The 16,622-nt window shown below is 46.3% G+C and overlaps 1 protein-coding gene across 3 annotated transcripts; it reads right to left on the bottom strand.

Moving 5' to 3' along the window:
• Positions 1-2,962: 2,962 nt before the first annotated feature.
• On the bottom strand, positions 2,963-16,540 carry DHCR7 (7-dehydrocholesterol reductase). Of its 3 annotated transcripts, none has more exons than XM_071559259.1 (8): positions 16,437-16,540; positions 11,406-11,509; positions 10,333-10,555; positions 9,546-9,636; positions 6,972-7,185; positions 6,307-6,511; positions 5,196-5,327; positions 2,963-4,607 (listed from the first exon to the last, which is right to left on the bottom strand). In XM_071559259.1, the coding sequence occupies exons 2-8, from the start codon at positions 11,501-11,503 to the stop codon at positions 4,143-4,145; spliced, it is 1,428 nt and encodes a 475-aa protein (XP_071415360.1). In that variant the 5' UTR covers positions 11,504-11,509; positions 16,437-16,540; the 3' UTR covers positions 2,963-4,142. The 3 variants fall into 3 exon arrangements, with proteins under 3 accessions (XP_071415360.1, XP_071415358.1, XP_071415359.1); XM_071559257.1 differs by lacking the exon at positions 16,437-16,540 and adding an exon at positions 13,816-14,005 and having other exon boundaries at positions 11,406-11,568; XM_071559258.1 differs by lacking the exon at positions 16,437-16,540 and adding an exon at positions 13,816-14,005.
• Positions 16,541-16,622: the final 82 nt, after the last annotated feature.

The following is a 16,622-nucleotide window of genomic DNA, read 5'->3' as shown; positions in this document are numbered from 1 at the left end:
AGGTAGATTTATGGCAACCTGGGTATTTGTCACTTTTCTTCCTACAATAATTCAAACAAACTACTTTGTTACTGCTCCAAGAAATAACCAGGAGCTTTTGCTGCATTTCCCCACTATATTTTATATAACCCAAGTGTCCTAGTTCAGCAGGAGGGACCAGCTAACACTGTGTGGGGGTGATCAAAGCTGTGTATTCTACCCCCTCTATTCATTCCCCAAGGGCAATGGGCCATTAGCAGCAGCTGCCCAGGGAGCCACTATCACTTTCACACCCAGCCTGAGGGGGGTGGAGCTGCTAATGGGCCATCAACAGTTCAATACCCCCTGGCTCCCAGAGTTAATCACCCATTGTGTGAGTCCCCGCCCAGGGGGAGGGACTGGGTGCTCCCTGAGGGTACATAAGTGGTGGGTAAGAAGACCTTGGGAACTTCTTGTCGGATCCAGAGCAGCAGCAGGACCTTGAAAGGAGGAGATCACCGCTCTCACCCAGACCACAGCCCTCGCCTGCACCAACAGGTTTTTACATTTCCTTTTGCTCTGGACTTGGGGAGAGCCACAGGGGGCTCAGCACAAGGGCAAACAAACCCCCTTGGGTTTGTGCCCCAGGACACTGGGTTATACTGCTGGGGGTTTGTGAGTTGGAAGCAATTTCCCTTTCGTGTCAGTGTTTTTTAGTGTAATATTATTATTAAATTTTAGCTCTGACTTATAATCTCTCTCGTGGTGAGCTCATTTCCCCTGCTGGTTCGCCTTTAAACCAGCACACCAAGTTAAATAAGTACTATTTTAAAACATTGGAACTTCTATATTTAAAATTCCCAGCATAGCAGAGACATTTGATGGGTGATCTTGAAATTTGATAGGTGATGTTGACAGCATGGTATCAATAAATGTGAGCTATGAGGACAAAAGTTCATCCAACACATACACCCCCAAATCCTTCCATATATATATTGTGTGTGCGTGTGTGCTGTGGAAGAAACAAACTTTAGAGCCCTGCCATGCATAAAACATAGTGTGTCCCAGGAGCAAGCTGATGGTAGTTCAGATTCCAGCTTTAAGGAGTGACCTTAGCTGGACACTGCCTGGATCACTTACACACTGCCCATGTTAGGATGAAGCTTATTGGCAGAGAGAACATTCTTCATGCTTCTCCAAAAAAGGATTTCCCCATGCAAACCCAAAATCTGAATGAAATTGGCCCTTTCTTTTCCCTATATGCATCCAGTCCATCTGTATGGCAGAGAGATGGAACAAGGAAGATCTACCTGGACAGCAGACAAGGCTGAAGAAGCAGAATCTGTCATGCTTACAAGAAGTAGGGTGTGAGTTTAGCCCACCAATGGCTTGAAAACCCTTGTGCCTAATTGCTTTTTAGAGTGCTGATATTTTTATTGGTCTTGAAGGGGCAATTTTTTCCATTATTGACCCAGGATTTCTCAGTGAGCAAAAGGGCACTGTGCTGTGCAAGGCTACTGTGATTTAGAGTCCAGGTTACCTTGAAACATTTGGACAACCTTGACATTAACAGCCAACAGTCAGTGTAATTTCCAAGGCTACATAAGAAAAGTGGCCTTAGGGGAACTGAGTAAAGAAAACATTCAATCATTTCAGCACAGCCTAAAGCAATTCAGGGACTAAGGAAGTCCAACAGCCCTGGAAATTCCCTACTCAGTTTTTCCTTCCTCTGGATTGACTTCCCTCAAATCAAGCACCTTTTAAGCACAGGCCCTTTGAGAGCTGGAAAGGTGTTGGGCTGTGTATTTTTTCACTAAAGGCATCTCTACACCTGTAAGTAATATCCAGCTCTGCAAAAGAGCCAAGCTGCAAGACACATTTGTTTTCTAGGTTTGGAGAGCCCCTTTTTCTCCTGCCTGTATCACCCTTTCCAGGAGTGCTACAGCAAAACCAAAACACATACTTAGCAACACACCTCATTCAAATCTGCCGCAAAGATCAACACACTCAGCAGCTCCTAAAGAAATCTAGTTTCCAACTTACTATAAAATCCAACATATTTATATGTAATAGTTAATACTATGATCCCTCTTTCTTTTTATTTGTTTCACCTTGGAAAAGAGAATTTCATGGAGCTCTTGAACTGCACTTTTTGAAGAGCTCTTTTGAAACCAGTAACTCTCAAAGATAACTATTAACAAGAAAAGAAATATCTGAAAGAAAATTAGCAGTGTTTTTATTTACTTGTCTTGAAACTAAGAATTTATTTCTTGAAATTTTACAAATATGATTTTATACAAACAACAGAGAATGAAGTTTTCTGTCCATACTAAAGAAATGGACCTGACCTTACCCATGGCTGCAGCTTCTCAGAGGATGAACCTGTGCTGTCATGGGATTTCCATTGCAACATGCTCTGAGGAGCTCCAGCACAACCCCATATCCTTCAGACTTAACTTTGGGCCACAATCCCTTCATGGGCATGGACATAACCACGGCCACAGATGCTTCGAGATGTTCCTGCTATGCCATGGGTTTATCCACAGCCATTGATGCTTTGGGGTGTCCTGTTCCCATATGGACTCATCATCAGGTCACAGTTCTTTTGATTTGAGTCCACACTGGAGTTCCAGACTGTCCAGCACAGCTGCACAGAACCAACAGTGATGCCCTGGCCACCTGCCAGCCCAGGGGTAGAGCCACTGCTGCCACCAGCGTCCCCAGGCACTGCACAGTAAGGTGATAAGCAGCAAAACCCAAATGAAGCCACTAATGAGCACTGTAATAACCAGTTAACACCTAAAATAGCACTAACAGCTAAAAATCGAGTTTAGCACATTTCAGTCAAAACTGTTGTTATCTCAAACCCCTCAAGCCCTGTGCTGGGCACCCAAAACGATTATCATGGTTTAACCCCAGCTGGCAACTCAGTCCCACACAGCACCCTCTCACTGCCCTGCAGGGGGATGGGGGAGGGAACCGGAGAAGTGAGAAGACTCGTGGGTTGAGATGAACACAGTTTAATAGGTAAAGAAAAAGCTGTGCACACAAACAAGCAAAATAAAAGGAATCCATTCCCCACTTCCCATCTGCAGTCAGGTGTTCAGCCATCTCCAGGAAGGCAGGGCTCCATCACACATAATGCTGACTTAGGAACACAGACACCACCACTCTGAACATTCCCCCTTCTTTATTCCCTCAGTTTTATATGCTGAGCATGATGCCATAGCACGGGGCGTATCTGTTGAGTCACTTTGGGTTCCAAAGTGTTCCACCCCTGCCCCCTCCCAACTCCCTGTGCACCCCCAGCCCACTCAGTGGTGGGTGAGATGGAGAAGAGGCCTTGATCCTGTGCAAACACTGCTCAGCAATAATGAAAACATCTCTGTATTACCAACAGTCTCAGCACAAATCCAAAACAAGCCCCGTACCAGCTACTATGATAAAATTAACTCTACCCTAGCCCAAACCAGCAGAGCTCAGTATCTTCACAAATCAAGGGTGGTTTCAGTATCAAAATAAAACTCAGTTGGTCACACACCATATTCTCAGGGGCCGAGAATGTCACTTTTGAGCCATACTAATTCATACCAGCTCTCACAAACATTTGTTTTATATTATAACAATCATTTAAGATCAGGTTCTCCAGTTCAGTATTTCCCCAGTTAATCTCTTGAAAAGCAACAAACAATAAAACCTCCTCTGTGATTGTTACTGACTGTAGGTTCTGACTATCATAAGCAACTGAATTATACAACTTCTTTCATGAAGACATCACATAACTATTTTCCTTCTCTTTTAAGTCACTGGAAACTGGTTCCAGCACCATGCTACTGGGAAAGTTAAGGCCACCTCCCAGCTTTGGAGGATCTCAGGAGTCTCAATACATGTAACTTTTCAACTCCAAGGTAATCTGGAAGTGAAGACCTGTCGAGGGGAATTCCAAGTAAAAGAGTTTTCTAAATGCACAGGGCATTTCAGTGCCTCATTTCATTTGCTTTAAGCACAGCATGTTCCTTCAGTACAGCAAGGATTATTGTCCAGCCACCTTTTCTCCCTCAGAGCACTACAGAGTTTCCTTCACAAAACCTTTTTGTTAGTTTATCTGTGTTCATAAACGTTGTCCACCTCAAAAAAAAGAACAAAAAAAATCCTTTCTCTTTCCCCTGGATTCTGTGTCAGCCTTAAAATACCCCAGGAATGAGCCGGTAGGGCACTGCTGCAGTGTAGCGCTTCCAGTCCCTCCCGTACTTGCTGAAACAACGGTGCTCGTCCCTAACGCAACGGTGGGTGAGCAGAATAGTCATATAAATTATGTAGAAGTAAGGCAGGATGTGTGCAAACCCACAGGCCAAGCAATAGGCCAGGGAGCCCATCAGGTCTCCCGTGTAGTTGAAATGACGTGCCCAGCCCCAAAATCCCGAGGTCATCAACTTGCTGTAGTACTTGGTGCCATCCACAGACATGTAGGAGCACTCGATGTACTCCGGTTTCTTCCCCCAGATCCTGCACTTGCCATCTGTACGACGGAAAAGATCCTTTTGGTGGTTGGTCACCCTGAAGATGTAGTAGCCAATCAAGCCCAACATCAAGATGCCCACAGTGTTAGCTGTGCCCAGCTGGACGGGGTGGTAAACCAAATACAAACCCTGGGGAGCACAGAAACAGTGATTTGTTTTCAATACATGCTCAGGATGTTGGATGAATTCCTTGACTACAACAGATGAGAAGAAAGAACGAAAAAATCCACTCCACCAGTCAAATTGTAGAAAACTTTCACAAAATTCTCCACCTGACATTTTCCTTCTCCCTCTCTCTCAGTTTCTCTCTCCCTAAAATTGCACTTTTTAGGTGGAACAAGCAGGAGAGAGAAGTTGTAAGGATGCAAACCAACCAGGACAAAGGCAAAAAACAACCAATCAAATCCAAACAAACCACCCCCAAACAAAAGACTCTCAACATTCAGGAGTATAAAAATAAACTGAAAGGATTTAGAGAAATATACAGACACAACAGACAGTTGTAGAAAAAGGCACAAAAGGAGGGAAAGAGAGGAAAAGATGTCAATTCCATGCATTGTCCTTCCTACAGGTGAACTGTTACAAGGGATATTTTAATGATTTCTCAACATTTAAACTGTCTAGAAAGAATTTAAGGTACAAATCAAACTGCTGGTAAGAATGTTTCTGTAAAGGTTCTTTTCTTTCAGCCCAAATATATATTGTGTACATTTTTACCTGCAGAGTATAGAGGTAAGGCAGCCAAACACAGTCTCCCCATCCCAAATACCATCCAAAATGATCATGGCAGATATCAATGGTTTTCAAATACCAAGCTTCATTCCAAAAGAAGTCCAAAACATAAATACCCTGCAACAGAATAATTTTACACTAATTACAGAGCACTGTCACCTGTTATCCTGTTTAACAGCATCAGCCTAATCTCTGTGCTGTCTTGTGATATGATCTCAAAACTCACTTTTGTTTTTATGTTAACACTTCACAAACAGGCTATATTAAGAGGAACATAATCACACAAGCACAGTCTGTCTAGATACAAATATCTATCCATCTAGACAGATAAGGCAAGAATAAGATATATATATCATATAGATGTTATATATAATATATATTATCAGATATAAGAAATTAAAAATAATAAGCAATAGTAAGTCAAGTGAGTACTTAAGGACACACACCTCAGTAGTGAACTCACAGTTGACCATCCTGACCTCTTTTCAGTTTAGAGCCATATGGGTACACAGAGGGGAACAGAGCTTCCACTAAGCATGCTTCTATTTACACAGATCAATTAATAAATCCTAACTATTCCCTATATTTGTTACCTTGGGGTCTCTTCAGTAGAAAGCACAGCACCACTCTGACTATTTCAAGGTGTGCAAGCATTTGTAGTTCTGCATGTCTTGCACAAACACACAAAAAAAATCAGGTGCTGTGATGCCTTCAGAAAAAAAACCCCACCCAATCTGGCTCCAACTAAAGCCATGGAATTTGTCTTTGTTTTCTTTGGATTCAAGATCAGACTATGCCTGTGTCCAGAACAGGGGATCAGAAAAGCATTTCTTAAGTTTCCACTGAAATTTGGAGCAGACATGACCAAGCCACTGCTGGCACTCTGAGTGAACACAGCAGAGTGTTTTCATTTCCTCTGAATGAATACAAATATCCAAAGAAACCAACAAAAGAAGCCCCAGCACATCAGCACTGAATGAGCTTGTTCAGGCCAAGAAAAACTGCCTAAGTTTAATTTCCATGGAAGGAGTTTTTTTCCTGCTTTAATACTACTTCATTTCCAAATTGGTTTCTTCATTTCCACCTCTGAATTTACCTGAAGAAAATTGACAAGGATCATGGAGTTTGTCACTTGGCCATAAAGCTCTTGTTGTTTAGCAGCATAGGAAAGGTTGATTAGAGTCCAGGCTACAATACCAGGGCGTCCATTGAAGAAGAGCTTGAAATCAAACCACTTTCCTATTCGAGGGTTAAATTCAATCCCCATCATGTAGTCATAAAAGAAGTTGCCCGTGAATTTGCTAGAAAGCATGAAAAAATAGAAAATACACAGTTATATACAAGTAATTACTATTCTGACTACACATTTCAGATTAATTTGATGTAGTAATAACACAAATGATAAACCCAAGTAACACTGCAAGGTAACACAAATTGACTGAACCAAAGTATTATATTCATAGAGATAAATTTTAGAACTTCAGATGAGCCCTGGTTTACTTTTTGTAACACTTCTGAACAGTGTAATTGTAACTGTATTTTTAGGATGGATCTGTCTGTGCCACTGAGGCTGCCAGTCACATGGTGTCTAGCATGAAACACAGAGGATGGTGCCAACAAAACAAAGAACCACAGTCCTATATTGGCTTATATATCTGTGCCAGCAAAATATATTCTGTGATTCGATTTATATGTCCTATTTGAATTTAACAGTTTTAATGTCTGATTATCTAGTATCCTCTCATACTAAAATTCACATACCAGTCTTTGGTATTGGTAGGGAAACAGTAGCCTTTAATCATTGCAAACGTGGAAACTGCATATCCCAAGATATTGGCACACCACAGGAGAGGAATCCAGTTGTCAAAGATGATGGTAGGGGAGAAGAAATGGAAGTAATAAGCATTTGCAAACCAAAGCACATGGGTAATGATCCAGGCCTGTAGTCCATTGATTTCATATTTATTCACTACACCTAAAATAAGAAGAAAAAAATGAGTGTTAAGTGATACTACATTAATACACCTCTTAACTAATATACAGAAGCTCAATTATCATCATCATCATCATCATCATCATCATCATCATCATGGCTTGGCTTCGTGAACGAAGCTTTGGGAAGGGCACTACCCACGCTTGCTGCAAGCTGTTGGTGGCTAAAAAGGCCGATACGGGATAGGCAGGTCCAGTCACAAAAGGCACAGCGGAACGTCTCTTTAGGTGACATTGGCAAGGAAAGGTTCTTTCTGCGTTGTTTTTTCTCCTCCGGACTGACTCTCCGTGCATTCTCAAAGGAAGCAGCAGCGTCGTGAATGGTGTGTCTCCATGAATCCCAATTGGAGGCCAGAGTGGACCATTGGGGGCAGTCAGTATGGCCAAGGCTGAGGTGTTGTTTCAGGGAGTCCTTGTATCTCTTCTTCGGGGCTCCTCTCTTGCAGTAGCCGGTGGCGAGTTCACCACAGAGCACAATCTTTGGGAGGCAGTGGGTGATCCTCCATCCTGGAGACGTGCCCTGCCCAGCACAGCTGCGTTCTCAGCAGCATGGCTTTGATACTGCTGACCCCTGCCTGTTCAGAACAGACACACTGGTCACATAATCACACCAGTGGATGTTTAGGATTGAACAGAGGCAGCGCTGATGGAAGCGTTCAAGAAGCTGCAGGTGGTGGCGGTAGATGACCCAGGATTCACACCCATGTAAAAGAGTAGACAGAACAATGGCTCTGTAGACACTGATCTTTGTACTTTTCTTCAGGTGTTTATTGGACCAGACTCTTTTATGGAGTTTTCTGAAGGCTTTGTATGCCTTTGCCAGCCTGTTGTCTATCTCTTTGTCAATCTTACTGTCTGAGGAAATGATACTTCCCAGATAGGTGAACTGCTGGACTGACTTAAGCTCTGAATTGCCTATGGTGATGTGGGGTTGATGGAAGACTTCCTGAGGTGCAGGTTGGTAGAGAACTTCTGTCTTCTTCAGGCTGACTTCCAGCCCAAAAAGCTCAGCAGCCTCTGCAAAGCAGGATGTGAAGCGCTGCAGAGCTGCTTCTGTGTGAGCAATGGGGGTGGCATCATCAGCAAAAAGCAGCTCATGGACAAGGCGATTCAGGGTCTTGGTGTGGGCCTTCAGTCACCTTAGGTTGAATAGGCTTCCATCGGTACGATATCGGATGTAGATGCTGTTTTCTACATCAAGGTCTGTTGTGGCTCTTTGGAGCATCATGCTGAAGAAGATTGTGAATAGAGTTGGTGCAAGAACGCAACCTTGTTCACCTGCCGTTTTCGACCCTCGCCTGTCACTACAGGGCTTTGCAATGTGGGTGAACCCTTCAAGCCTGCACAATGGATTTTTCAGGTGAGGCACAGCGTGCATTGAACTGGCCCCACCCTTTACTCCTAAGGTTCATCTGCCACGGCCTAGTGAGCTTGGACGGTGACAGTGAATACCTCAGGACGTAGGTTTGGTCAGAGTATCCTTCTCTTAGATGGATGGCCTGACAGGGCTAAGTGAGCTCCATCTACCTGGGTTTGGGGTTGGAGTTGTCCTTCTCCTAGGATGGTTGCCAGAGGGCTGGCGAGCCCATCCTGCCCATGGACACACTTTGTCTGACCCTTCAGCTGAGACCTGTCTGGCATGGGAGACCCTACTGGCGGCACAAACCACCTCCAGCATAGCTCTCAACCTCATGAGGGCACGCGAGCTTCTCCCCCGCGACCACGGGGTGTCCCCGGAGAAGAGAAGCTCAATCAAGTGCTCATGAAATTACCTCACTCTCCTCATCCTCCCAATTAAATATCTTGAAGCACTTTTCTGAACATTACATCAGGTTTTGTTAGGCTGAGATTACCCTTTCTAGCACCATTCACACCACCCATTTTGTTCAAGTCTCTCTAACAGCTTCAGCTGCTACAACTGCCTTGTCAAATACCAGCAATAGTCCAGTGATGGTTTGAAGTGCCAAATTATCAATTATTACTTTTCCATGGCTGGTGTGGTGCCTGCAGTATCAATAGTTTTACTGACATTAAGAGAGAGAAATTTTAAAATTTATTCTAAAAGATGACTTTAGATTCCTTTCTATTTTTGTTTGAACATATCACAGAATCACAGACTATTCTGAACTGGAAGGGACCCCAAAGGATCATCGAGTCCAACTCTTAAGTCAATGGCCCACACAGGGGATTGAACCCATGACCTTGGCACTATTACAACCAAGTTCTAACCATTTATGTCCCCATTTCCTCCAGCTACAAATGGGTTGTTAAAGACTATAAGCACAGAAATATTGCAATTTTACAAGATTGGATGGTGTATGTGTATTCCAAGGAAGGCCTTACCAGCAGGGGTGACAGCACCTTCTTGTACACCCCCCACATATCCAGGAAGAACTTTATGGCAGAAGTCAGGAATGAACATATACAAAACCACCTGGAAGAGAGAGAATGTATCAACAGTAAACACAGACAAAACAAAACCCCTCCCAACACTACTATACAAATAACAAATATATGCAGTTTCTATTAAGTATTGAACAAACAAATATGTATTGGATAAGCCAATATGGCAATACTTTGCTGTTATTTTAGACAAGTAACATGTCCAAGCTATTACACAACTGTAAAGATGTGTTTCCTGACAGGTTGTCATCCTTTTTTTGGGGAGGCAGGACAGTTGGTAACTAGATTCAGCTCCTTATCCTTTTATTTTGAAGTTAATCTGTGTTATAAGTGGTGTCCAATTAGGCAAAAACATTGGTTTGGTAAGTTTGAAGATATTTTACACATCTAAGTTATATTTAATTCATTAGCCTTTTTTTACTGCTTGTCTATAGAAAATAGTAACCCTCCTGCAGTGCTTTACTGTATGTGAATTTATGAAAAATGGGTACTGTTTTTATATTGTAACTTCATCAAGGATTATGTCACTGTAGGAATATCACACAAGGAATACTTGTGCATATTCCCTACACACTTATTTTTCCATAAAGCTTCACTTGGATTCCAAAAACCATGGGAAGTGAGAAACACCAAAGAGCAAATGCCAGTGCAACATTGCACTATCCTTTCACCAAAGAGCTGTTTGAAAAACCAGACACTTCCTCCAGGTCATGCCTTGTTAATGTACCTGGAAAGCAACCCAGAGGGAATAGATGCCAGCAGCCCTGGAAGTCAGCACAGGAGTCTTGTTCCAGATGTCAGACAGATGTCTGTTCCCCGTGAGTAAGTCAATGAGTGGATCAGTCAGGGAGCATTGATACTGGTCACAGGACATGATGAAGTAATACACAATAAGTGGTGCAAACATGAGCAGGAAAAGGATGCTTGCCAAGGAAAACCAGTCCACCTCCCTGGAATCCAAAACACAGTGGTTTTAACCCCAGCTTTCAGGTAGACAAGTGCTTTGATTACATCAGACAATTTTTTCAGTGGCCCTTCCAGACTAAATGGATGAATACTGGAAATGTTTTCAGGACACACACATTTCTTTGCGTTAAACAACCACAAAAAACTTTACCACAAACTGCTATAAAACTACAGTATCTGATCAGAGCAAGACATTAGATAACATCTCCCCTCCAGAAAGCAGATTATTATTGCAGACTGCATGTTTTTGATGGCAATCATGGCTAAAACTGGTAGAGCATTCATCTGGAAGTCATAACAGCACCTCAAGAATATTATGCAAAGCTTGGGAAGGCAGAAAAGACAGACCTTGGACAGCCATTGGTTGAAGTCCCTGTTTGACAAGCTGTCTGTAAATCCACAGACCCCATGGCTGTTTCCAGCTGCAATACAACACCTTACCAAGACTTGCCCAATTCTTACAGAACAGGGATATGAGTCATAAGTCTTGCTACAGCAGAATTTGTCAGCTGGGAATACCACAGATGCTTTCCAAATCTCAGGATATATTTTGTTCCTTGAAGGAGCCACAAATTGTATCAATTTTTATGATTTGCTTTCCCTTTTTGCAAGGAGGACTGCGTGCTAACCCAAGCCATCTGGCAAGCTCTGTGTCTTAAAAATCTTGAAGAACTCTTCTTTGGCATCTGTTCCTACAGGAAATTATCCACAAGTTTTCAAGAACAACAATCTGTTACTAACAGGGTGAAGTTGAAAAGAGATGTAGCATCTTTAAGAGTATGTATGAAGCAATTGGAAATGCAAGGACTAGTTAAGGTCATCAGCTTCTCTCACCATGCTCTTCCCCACTGGACTTGAGATGTTTGAGTATCATTTTGGGTGGGTTTGTGTTTTCTTTCTTGAGCAAGTTTTTTCTCCTGATGGGCTGCCATGATTTCCTGTACAAAAGAAATATTCATCATATCACTCCAGTTGGTTCTCAGTAATTCTTATGGCTCTACAAGAGAAACACAAACAGAAGTTATTAAAAACTCTTACATAGCCTTTGGATTGACATTTGGGGGTGGAGGGAAGGAAGGAAAAAATCCTTACCAATTCCTTATGAACTTAATCAAAAAACCTTATCAAAACATTAATGTCAAAGCAATGCATTAAACTTCTTGCTAATGGGAAACTTAAGATATATTACAAAATATATGGCTTATTACTTATTATGTGAGAGGCAAAAAGGAAAAAAGTTTTACCACATTCTTATAAAGCTCTGTAGCTAATTGCCTTCCTTAATTAGAGGAATTGCTACTGTTGTAACATTATCTGTATTGGACTGCAGTAATTATGTACTTTGGTCCAGACTCCTTCCTCCATAAGTGTCAGCTACACCAAAGAAAACAAGATATAATCCCACCTAAGCCAAAGATCAGTTATTGTGGCAGCTGACACTCTGTGGGGATTAGCACTGGAGCTGAACCTCTGTGGGATCTCTGCTAAAGAACAGTTTATTTAATGAATGGTTCTATTTCTGAATTTCCCTGGACAAGTTGCAGTTGGCTGGTGAGGCTGAAAGATTTAGTGTAAGGATTTCTATCTTTTGAGACTACATTGTGAATTTTAGGGATCAACTGTAATATCTTGAAATTGGAACACTGAAAAAATACAAGAAATAGTGTTTCTTCCTAAAACATACTTGAAGTATTTCCACTTATGAAAAAGTTACAGACTAGTAAAAATCAAAAAGCTTGACACCTGCTCAGCATATCTGATTCTCATCTCCACTGATCATCAGGAATAAAACTCTCATTATTTCAGGTTCTTATCTGTATATACTGCATTAAGGCCTTGAAACTTATTAAGAAAAGCAACATTATAATCTCGCACTTCTGGAAAGGTTTTGTTATCAAAACTTTGTTGCCAAGACCAATTCATGCAGAGGATGCTACAGTGACAAAGGTTATTTCTGTTGCTATTTTTGTTACACTCTGTAAGAACTCAGGTAGAGATCAGTGCCAGCAAGAAGAAGTCCAATTTTACACTTGCTTCATTCTTCAGACTCTGTATTTCAAAATGGTGACGGTTTTTTTGGAAACTTTGAAATGGTTCTAACAAACACCCAGAGAAATTTTTTTCTTCATTCTAAGGGAGAATTTTGAAGCATATCTTTTGAGTATGCAAATAGTTGAACAAGTTGTTGTTTTGATTTTTATTTACATTTGCTCTTACTATGGCCTTAATTTTTATTTTGATAAATACAAGTTCTTTCACTGTCCCCTTCTTTACAAAAAAGTCTTTTCACTACTTTTTAAAAAAAATATAAGCATAAAGGTGATCTCATAAATTGTTACGTCACTTTAAGTCAACTTGCTGCCACAAAACAACAGCATGCAAGTCTTGCATTCAAATATACAGACATTTACACAGGAAAGCTTTGCCTTGATGAGAGTTCTCCACGGGTAATGAACAGAGGACTGGTTTGAGGTGTCACACAACTGTGGTGACCACAAAAGCATGCTCTGAGCTGTTATTTATTGCCCTTAGTTTGTAACTGCCTTCCTTCCCTTGTGGGGAACACAGGCCTGTATTTTGCATGCTTGTTGTTTGTTTATTTGGTTGGGGTTTTTTTAATTTTGTAGAGTGGAGTCGGCGGGTAGATCTTTTGGAGCCAAATAGTTTGATCCACACTCCGTTAGTTTATAGGTGAATAAAAATCAGGAGGTGGACTAGATGGTCTGGAGGGGTCCCTCCCAACTCCACACACTCTGTGATTCCACCAAATCCCATTGTCAATCCAGCACTGTCCCAGTAACCCTCAACCACTGAACCGTGTCATTCATCGCCTTTGAAACACCTCCAGGAGTGGTGACTCCACCTGGCAATCTATGCCAGCGCTGACCACCCTAACAGCGAGAACAACTTTCCTATATCTAATCTGAATCTCTCCTGCCTCAGCTCAAGGCCATTCCCCTGGTCCTCCCAGAGGAGAAGGCGGCTCCTCGTTCCCTCTGCTCCCCCGGCCGGCCATGCACGGCCCTCGGGGAGGAGGGGACGGGGCACCCGCGGCCCGAACCCCGCGGGGGCCGCTCGCGGGGGCCGCTCACGGGGGTCACTGACTGAGAATCACTCACCGGGGGCCGCTCACGTGGGACCGCTCACCAGGGGTCGCTCACGGGGGTCACTTACCGAGGACCACTCACCAGGGATCGCGTACCGGGGGTCCCTCACCGGGGGCCGCGCACGGGGGGTCCCTTACCGGGGGTCGCTCAAGGAGGTCCCTCGTCGGAGGCCGCTCAAGGAGGTCCCTCGTCGGAGGCCGCTCAAGGGGATCCCTTACCAGGGGTCCCTCGCCGGGGGTCGCTCACGGGGGCCACCCACCCGCGGCCGCTCCACCTCGCAACTGGCCCACGGCCCCTCGGCCGGTCTCGGCCGCGCCTCTTGGCCACGCCCCCGCCCCACTGCCCCGACCAATCCCCGCCTCGCCCCGCCCACCCCGCGCCCTCCCATTGGTTGCGCGCGCTCAACCCATGGGGCGAGGAGCGCGCGGGGAGAGGTTTGGGTGGAGCCCGGGCAGGGACAGCCTGGGAAAGGGCACCGCGGGAAGAGATATCCTGGGAAAGGACACCCCGGGAAGGGATACCCCGGGAAGGGATATCCCGGGAAAGGGCACCCCGGGCAGGGACACCCCGGGAAGGGGCACCCGGGAAGGGATATCCTGGGAAGGGACACCCCGGGAAGGGACACCCCGGGAAGGGATATCCCGGGAAAGGGCACCGCGGGAAGGGACATTCCGGGAAGGGGCACCCCGGGAAGGGATATCCTGGGAAGGGACACCCCGGGAAGGGATATCCCGGGAAAGGGCACCGCGGGAAGGGACATTCCGGGAAGGGGCACCCCGGGAAGGGACACCCCGGGAAGGGACACCCCGGGAAGGGATACCCCGGGAAGGGACACCCCGGGAAGGGACATCCTGGGAAGGGACACCCCGGGAAGGGACACCCCGGGAAGGGATACCCCGGGAAGGGACACCCCGGGAAGGGACACCCCGGGAAGGGATACCCCGGGAAGGGATACCCCGGGAAGGGACACCCCGGGAAGGGATATCCCGGGAAAGGGCACCCCGGGCAGGGACACCCCGGGAAGGGGCACCCGGGAAGGGATACCCCGGGAAGGGATATCCCGGGAAAGGGCACCGCGGGAAGGGACATCCCGGGAAGGGGCACCCCGGGAAGGGATATCCTGGGAAGGCGCAACCCGGGAAGGGATATCCTGGGAAAGGCTACCCCGGGCAGGGACGTCCCGGGAAGGGGCACCGCGGGAACGGATATCCTGGGAAAGGACACCCCGGGAAGGGACTCCCGGGAAGGGATACCCCGGGAAGGGATATCCTGGGAAAGGGCACCCCGGGCAGGGACACTCCGGGAAGGGGCACCCGGGAACGGACACCCCGGGCAGGGTCACCCCGAGAAGGGACACCCCGGGCAGGGACACCCCGAGAAGGGACACCCCGGGCAGGGACACCCCGAGAAGGGACACCCCGAGAAGGGGCACCCCGGGAAGGGACACCCCGCGACTCCCAGCGGGAGCGGCCGTGCCTCGGGAATCCTCCCGGAAAGAGCGGCCGCGCCTCGGGAGTCCCGGAGGGAGCCGCAGTGCCTCGGAAATCCCTGAGAGATCGGCCGTACCTCGGGAATCCCGGCGGGAGCGCCCGTGCCTCGGGGATGATCCCGGCAGGAGCGGTCGTGCCCGCCCGGGGAAGGGACATTTGGCTCGTGGCCGCTCCCTCCAGAACATCCAGTGCAGCTCGTTCTAGTGCACAACTACTCTCGGGGGGAAGAACATCCTTCTAATATCCACCCTGGCCCTGCCCTAATACAAATCCAGGCCGTTCCCTGGGTCCTGTCCCTGGTCCCCACAGAACAGGGCTCAGTGCCTGCCCCTCCCGAAGAAGTTGTAACTGCAGTGAGGTCTCCAAGGAGGTCTCTCCTCAGTGTCCTGTCCAGGGAGGCACTTTAGACCTGCCCTGGGTCACAGTCGCCCCCTGCAGCACCACAGGCTGGTTGCTTTAGGAGGCCACAAAGCCCCAACAACACACCCTAAACGGGTCTGGGACACCTTGGCTTGTTACCAAGCTCCCAATGTTCCACTGATTATCTGTCACTTCTGTGTAATTTGCACCAACCTGCTGGGAAAGGGCCTGGGGGTGCGGGTGGAGAGAGGCTGAACATGAGCCAGGAAGGCCAATGACATCCTGGCCTGTATCAGCCACAGATTGGCAGCAGGGCCAGGGCAGAGACTGTGCCCTGACTGGGACCTGCTGAGGTCCCTCCTTGAATCCTTGGATCAGTTTTGGGCCCCTCATGACAAGAAAGACATTGAGGGGCTGGGAAAGGGTCTGGAGCTCTCTACAACTCCCAGAAAAGAGGCAATAGGACAGGAGGAAATGGCCTCAAGGTGTGCCAGGAGTGGTTTAGATTGGATATTAGGAAAAAAAATTTCATGCAAAGGGTTGCCAGGCATTGGAACTGCCCATGGCAGTGATGGAGTCACCATTCCTGGGGGTATTTAAAAGCTGTGTGGATGTGGCACTCGGGGACATGGATTGTGGTGGCCTTGGCAGTGCTGGGGGAATGGTTGGACTCAGTGACCTTGGAGGTCTTTTCCAAACTAAAGGACTCTGGGATTCTAGAACAGAACAAAATTAGAATCCTGTACATAAGGAGGATCACGACACCCAAATATGGGATAAGGACCACTAGAGACGAGACTGGACTCTGAAGAGCCCTCGTCCCTTTGGGATGAGTGCCCTGAGAGCTGCCGGGACGGCGCTGGAATGCGAACAAACACAGAGCACACATCGCACCCGGCCCCACTTACCACTCGCACCCTGAGCTCGGCTTAAGGGACACCTCAAACCGGGCTATGATGCATTCCCGTTATTCGAAGGTCGGGGGATATCCAGCTGCGGAGAGAGGGGAAGGGATGAGCAGCTGCACGGGGGACGGGGCAGGAGTAGCCGGAGGGAGGGAGCGGGAAGAGGCAGAGGGCGGAGGGAAGGACTGG

Source organism: Pithys albifrons, chromosome 6 (genome assembly GCF_047495875.1).
Source record: "Pithys albifrons albifrons isolate INPA30051 chromosome 6, PitAlb_v1, whole genome shotgun sequence".
NCBI classification, from domain to species: Eukaryota; Metazoa; Chordata; class Aves; order Passeriformes; family Thamnophilidae; genus Pithys; species Pithys albifrons.
Note: the sequence above shows the minus strand (reverse complement) of the source record. Positions and strands in the feature narration are given on the sequence as shown.